We start from the raw sequence: 7,254 nt of genomic DNA, 5'->3' as shown, positions 1-7,254 counted from the left end.
ACATGAAATCATTCCAAGACATCTGGGTCTTGGAATTGTAGATACTTCCTAATCAACCTCTTCAGAAATGTTATTAAATGCCTTGTGAGTAGGTGGGTAGCCCAGGCCTCCTGAACCAGAGGCAGGAACACAACCATTGCACCACAAGAGTCCTATTGTCATGGAATTATACATTTTCCCTTTAACCTCTAATCACAAATCAAAGCATATGTGTTTTTATACTTGTCAAGGAGGAAACGATCTCCAAATGACCTGTACAATCCCATCTCCTCCTTGTGATTCATCCATGTTATATACAATGTGTATGTATTCATGTTAAATGTTCGCGTATTATAGACTGTAAGTATGCATGTTACAGATTGAAAGACAGGGAAGTTGAGGACGTAGTAGGGACGATATGTAAGTAAGTCTGGAGACAGCTGTACTGGCTTCCATGGATCTTAAAATATGAGTCATGGGCCTTAACGCTCCTTATACAATATAACATTTTTGTTGATGTCCTGTCTTGCAACAGAGTAATTTGCAATGGCTTCAACTGCACATAATAATGAACGGACCTCATCCTTTTACCTTTTTTTTGTCCAAGCCTGAAGCTGACAGATATCTTATAAATATTTTCACCCAAATCTCTCAAGGAAACAAAAACAGAAACTGCTGGAAAATCTCAGCAGGTCTGGCAGTGTCTGTGGAGAGAAATCAGTGTTTTGGATCTCGTGACCCTTCTTCAGAACTGATGGTATCTAGATTTTTCTCCACAGATGCTGCCAGACCTGCTGACATTTGCAGCAATTTCTGTTTTTGTTTCAGATTTCCAGCAGCTGCAGTTCTTTTGGTTTATTTTCCCCCTCTCACTTGCAAATCTGATGAAGTCTGTTGGTTGCCTGGAATGGTCCAAGAGTGGCATATGAGTGGAATTAAAGGAAGGAAGGGAACACAGTGTAGACACCCTAACTATTATCTTTCATAGGCACTTGCATGCATTTGGCCTATATCCCTCTGAACCTTTCCAATTCACGTACCTGTTCAAATTCTTTTAAATGTTGTAACTACTAACACCCACCACTTCCTCTGGCAGTTCATTCTGCATAAACCAGTGGTCTTGTGGTAGAGGTGAATTCTTGTATGTAGTTAGTGCTGACCATGGTTACATTAAAAAGTCATATTTGACTCTACATCCAAAAGACTCCTGTAGTATTTACCCATCTCTCTCCTTCAATAAAACTGTCTGATATGGTGGCAGCAGGGTAATGAGCAACAGAAAAGAACATCAAGCAAACAATGATGGAGAGCAACAAGAAAGAGAAAGAAATGAAGAATTCATTGTCAATACCAGAGTGCTTTCAGCAATTTCCAGTCCCAGGCCAGGCTGTATGCAATATACTACCTAGAAAGTACCCTGAACAGGGGCTGCACTGGCATGAGAGATTCACAAGGCCTCACACTGCATTAGGGCTAGCTACAAAGCCTGGAAAGGAACAGGTTAGTGCTCACCTGTTTCTTGTGGGCGGTGATGCAGATGGAATCCTAATCAGACAAAAGGTCATGAAGAGGCAACTACATATGGCTTATGGAAGTTAAAGTATTATGACTAAATCATACTCAGAAAAAACATCGTTCTTGAGCAAGTGAAGTTTAATAAACACACACACATGATTGGGAGGGCCGAAGGGCCTGTACTGTGCTGTACTGTTCTATGTTCTATATAACACAGTTTGTTCACATGGCTGACATATGCAAGTGATGGAACACAGCACACAAAAGTGATCTCCCTTCACTCCCTACCTAACCGGCATAATATAATTGCCACTAGATTGAGCAAATTGCTCTAACCAATAATGAGCAAATATTCCACTTACAGGATTTCTTCACATTTGAAGGACCATTTAGTGCTTGCATATTGATAGCAATGCAGTGTCAATGTGTTCATTTGACATTGTTAGCCTCTTCACTAATGTACCATTCAATTGCTATGATAGTGTGAACTTATGAACACAGCAACTCATGCTGTTGGGTTTAGCATCAATGACCTCACAAACACGCATTTATTTGGGCGTTGCTGTGGGATCCCCACCAGGCCCAGCTCTCAGATATCTTTGTTGAGTTCCACAAAAAACATGCCTGCAGTGGATTGACTCCTAACCACCTTCTCTTGCATATTTCTGACATATAGATGATCCATTTTCTATATACAAATCTGCAGCTGCATGTTAAAATTTCCTTATATGTCTTAATGGGCCCATCCTGCACACAACAACAGCTTTCAAATGTAATGATCTAATGAGCTCCCTCTCCTCAATGTTCCAGTTGAGAAATCAGCCAGATGGTCTACTACTACAGTCTTCTGCAAATCCACCTTCACTGATCAATAAGGATTCCTGCAGTCCCATGTACTATAAGATTAAGCTTCTTGGAAAACTTGTAAATCGGGCCCAAGTCATTTGTCCACTGTACAAGCCTGATGCTGAAATAGGGTGCATCAAAATGGCTACCCTGATCAGATCATTTCTCAGTGAATATCACAAATTCACAAATGGGCCTATGGCAGTCACTTTTGGTTCTGAAGAGTCCCCAGTCGACCTCAGATTACCCTGCTAAAGTAAATGTACTTCACCTGAGCAACAGGTGAAGCTAGCTGTTTCATGCTGCTCATATGCAGGAGTAACAGAAGTGGTGTTTGTCATTAACAGAATGCTGCTGTCAAACCAAACATATTCTGCTCGTGACACAAATGAGGAATGTGATCTATGAATCTCAGTGCCAGTATGATGTCAGGTATGTGGGCTGTACATCCCAATAAGTGGCAGATATAATCAAGCAGCAATTACTGACTGTATCCAACCAGCCCATACCAGCAAACCTCAACACAGAATCCAGCGATAGATGTTACTCTGCAACAGAACACCAAATGCCACATAACCCTGTGTGTGCAAAGAATTAAACTGACAACAAATTTAAAGTTGGGCTTGTAATAAAGTGCACTTGTGTCTCTTGGAAGTTTGATATATTAATAGCCAGGGTCCTGCCCTTTGCAGATTGAAATGGCACGGACATACACTACACCGACATCAACACAACAAATTAGGAGGGAGCCATTGTCTGAATGATATCTCAGGACAACCAGAGTCAATTGTTTATAATTTAATCAAAGTTTGACAGTTTCAAACACATAAACAAGGAAGAAGAGTAGACCATTCGGCCCTTTGAGCATGCTCCATTATTCAATAGGATCATGCCTAATCTGGTTCTGCTCTGGAAGCAGAGGTCTAGATTGGAAACATGAACAGTAGTTTGCACACATTTACAATATCTCCCCGAATCTTCTTTGTTCCAAGAAGAACAGCACCAGCTTCTCCTAATCATGTTGCTTTAACCCTGCAGCCCAATGGTATCAATGTGGATTTCACAAGCTTCAAAATCTCCCCTCCCCCTACCGCAGCCCAAAACCAGTCCAGCTCGTCCCTGCCTCCCTAACCTGTCCTTCCTCCCACCTATCCCCTCCTCCCACCTCAAGCCGCACCTCCATCTCCTACCGACTAACCTCATCCCACCCCCTTGACCTGTCCGTCCTCCCTGGACTGACCTATCCCCTCCCTAACTCCCTACCTACACTCACCTTTACTGGCTCCATCCCCGCCTCTTCGACCTGTTTGTTTCCTCTCCACCTATCCTCTCCTCTATCCCTCTTCTATCCACCTCCCGCTCTCTCCCTATTTATTTCAGAACCCCCTTCCCCTCCCCCTTTTCTGATGAAGGGTCTAGGCCCAAAACGTCAGCCTCTCTGCTCCTATGATGCTGCTTGGCCTGCTGTGTTCATCCGCACCTTGTTGTCTCAGATTCACCAGCATCTGCAGGTCCTACTATCTCTGCTTTAATCTCATATCTGGAATCATTTTGGGAAATCTCCTCCTTGGATGTCACATCCTTTTTCATAGTGTGTTAACCAGAACTAGATGCAATGTTCCAGTTGTGCCCGAACTAGATCTTTATGAACATTCAGCATCTTGTACTCTGTCAACTCAGTCCAGCCTATATTTGACTGTAGACCCACTGTACCATTGCTATCAAGCCAGTGGATCAATCCCCCGTGGTTCAATAAGGAGTGCCAGAGAGCATGCCAGGGACAACACCAGGCAGACCAAAGACATGAAGTACTAACCTGGTAAAGCTGTAACACAGGATTACAGTCTTCCCAAATAATAGGAAGAAGCAGTATGCAATGGACAGGGCTAAGAGATTCCACAGCCATTAGACATGATAAGCTCACAAATCCTACCACCTTATTCGTGACTAGTGATCAATTCTCCTCCCATCAATTTGATGGCAGTGATCTCCTTGTTCAACACTTATCCAATGTTGATGTCATCTCACATGCGCTATTAAATCAAACCTTGGTGATTTGAAGGTCTAATTGCAAATGCTATCTATTAAGTGACTGATGCAGGGATGGGTGAAGGCACTGTCCTTTTTGTGCACTTACCTATCCTGTAGAGACCCAACTGTCCTTAAATGTTAAGATTCCTTGATAACAGACTCTTCTCCATTTGAATGTGTTCAAGGTTTCTTCTCCCCACCAACCCCTCCCCCACCCCTGTCCCCATCCCATGTATTGGCCCTTACACGCTTGGGAATTGGTTTTCAGAATGTCTTTGGATCTAAAGTTGATGTGAGTCTGGGTTTCCATGCTCAGCTGGCTGTACAATATGTCCTTTGGTATACAGGAATCCTCCGTCTGAATCCACATGGCTGACCCAGTGAAGGTCAGTTCTGATAAACATACTGTTGATACTAGGTTTGAAGCACCTTGCAAGAAATGTTAGGGATTTTGTTCTATCACTTGACATTGCAGGTGGATCTTCAGCAATGAAGGCAGAATGAATCTGGTCATGTTGTGACATAAGTAGGTTGCCCATGCCTCACAGCCAAAGGGAATTGGTGTGAGAACCCCTAAATGGGTAGACTTTGATTTTTGTTTTCAGACAAACTCCAAGCTCTTTTCAAATCCTGTTTTCAAGCCCATCAAATACTGAGCTTGCTGTGGCCAGGCAACTGGCAATTCCATCATCTAACACAGTGCTGTTGGAGTGAATACTCCCAAATAGCAGAAGTTGGTTGTGACTATGAGGTGAACCTTTACCTTTACCACATGCACTGCAGTGATTCACAAAGGCAGCTCACCATCACTTTCTCAAGGGAAATTAAGGATGGGCAAACACTAATTTTATCAGTGACACCCACAGCCTGCAAAACATTTTTTAAGAAATCTGAGTGACCTGCTCTGAAAATTCCTTATATTCCAGACCACAGCACTGTTTTGACATTGCAGTGTTCCTGATGACATCAGTTGGAATGTTCTTGATGAAATAACACATCTTTAGGTTGTCATCAACTCCCAGTAATACTGCCAAGATAGAACACAATACTTCCTTCTGAGGGAGGTGTCTTACCCCTGACACTGATTCGAAGCACCTGAGTGTCCCACAGCACAGAACTCTCAACTATTAGTCTGACCTCATCGATACCAGCCTAAAAGGAAATCAGGATGAATATTTATAAGTCCACAAATTTGCTGGAACATCATGTAGGGAGAATTCAGCCAGAATACATTGGACAATAAAAGTGACCTTGTTCTACTGCATTGTGGAAATAGTGTCCTGCTTCATGATTCAATAGCTGTTTTAAAAGGTTATAGAGAAAGGCCCTTTGGATCATCACGTCCATGTTCACAAAAACAGCCACCTAGTCTAATCCCATTTTCCAGCTCTTGGCCCATAACCATGTCAGCCTTGGCATTGCAAGGTCAAGTCTTTTTGCTTTGTATTCAACCTGTCCACAGTCTATGGCATACCTCCGGAAGAGGTGAGACCTGTACATGTTTTCCTGGTTCAGAGGTAGGGTTACTGCCACTGTGCCACAATAACAAGTCTTATCAAAGTAACAGCCTTAGCAATGGTCAGTGGTCGCTCACTATCTTAATGTCCAGGTTCCAGTAACTCTGTGCATCTGTCTTCATAAAAACAGATGATCCCAATGTCAGAGTAAAAGAACACAAGCTGACCAGCTCTCAGGGAACAGAATGCTCATGACAGTCAACTTAGAAGGTTTTATAAGATTAAAGGTGTTATATAAATACATGTGTTTGTTGTACGGTGAGGTGACTTACAGCGATAAAAATGCAATAGTTTCATGAACTTCCATTGTTCCCGTTGTTGCAGCTGGAGGTGCCGTAGTTCCAGCATTGAACACCTGGTGGCAATGTTGAGAACGATGTTCCTGTAGCTCAACACCGTCATCTGCTGGCCTATAGTGGTACTGCCAGTGCACTAAGTTATAACCATCCAAGTTTACAGCTCCAAAACAAGTCATTCTGCCCATTCTGACTGTGACAGTTCTCAGAAAGAGTGTTGATTTTCACCGGCTCGAGGGAACTCGTTTTGCAGGGAAGAGCTGGCAAAATGTGACAGTGTTCGGGTCCAACCGACCATCAGACTTTTTTTTCCAGAGGTGGGAATGGAGCAGAAGGGCCTTGTAATCTTTTTGGAACAAAAACAGAAATTGCTGGAAAAGCTCTCCTGCCTCTCCTCCCCTTCCCTCTGACTCCATCCCCTCTCACAAGCCCACCTTCTGTTGAGTATTCACCATCCCTCCTAACCTTCCACTCTCTGATGCTGAACATTCTGTACTCAGCAAAGGTCTCAGCTTTATTCCTCTGTGACCCCACCTTAACGAATTTCAGGTACGACGTAACATTGAACTCTTCTTCCGCCATCTTCGCCTCCATGCTCATTTCTTTGGACAAGAGTTCTCTCCCCGTCCCACAGACCCCGTCGCCCATTTCCAACACTCTCCATCCATCTGGACCCCTCCCTCTGGCCTTTTACCTGCACTTGATCTGTTCATTGAGAACTATCAATGTGACATTGGTCACCTCAATGTCTCTGCTCCCCCCCCATCACCAAATTCAACCTACTTCCCTCCAAACTGACTACACTCTGTGCGCTTCGATCTAACCCTGACATTGTTATTAAGCCTGCCGATATGGATGGTGCTGTTGTAGTCTGGCATACTGACCTCTACATTGCAGAGGCTCAGCGCCAGCTCTCAGATGACTCCTTCTATCTCCTCCCGGACCATGACCCCACCATGATGCATCAGGCCGTTGTATCTACTATGGTAACAGACCTCATTTCATCTGGTGACCTCCCCACCACTGCCTCGAAGCTGATAGACCCCCAGCCCCGCACAACTTGCTTCTAC

At 43.7% G+C, this 7,254-nt stretch overlaps 1 protein-coding gene across 1 annotated transcript in view; it reads right to left on the bottom strand.

Annotated features, from left to right (window-relative positions):
- LOC125485738 (RNA-binding protein 28-like) overlaps positions 1-6,766 on the bottom strand; it is a 23,060-nt gene extending 16,294 nt beyond the window's left edge. Inside the window, exons 1-2 of the mRNA XM_048609983.1 lie at positions 6,719-6,766; positions 5,467-5,523 (exon numbers count right to left, since the gene is read on the bottom strand). Of these exons, the coding sequence (XP_048465940.1) occupies positions 5,467-5,523; positions 6,719-6,766 (105 nt within the window). The remainder of the gene's footprint in view (positions 1-5,466; positions 5,524-6,718) is intronic.
- Positions 6,767-7,254: the final 488 nt, after the last annotated feature.

This window comes from Rhincodon typus, chromosome 22 (assembly GCF_021869965.1).
Source record: "Rhincodon typus isolate 14 chromosome 22, sRhiTyp1.1, whole genome shotgun sequence".
NCBI classification, from domain to species: Eukaryota; Metazoa; Chordata; class Chondrichthyes; order Orectolobiformes; family Rhincodontidae; genus Rhincodon; species Rhincodon typus.
Note: the sequence above shows the minus strand (reverse complement) of the source record. Positions and strands in the feature narration are given on the sequence as shown.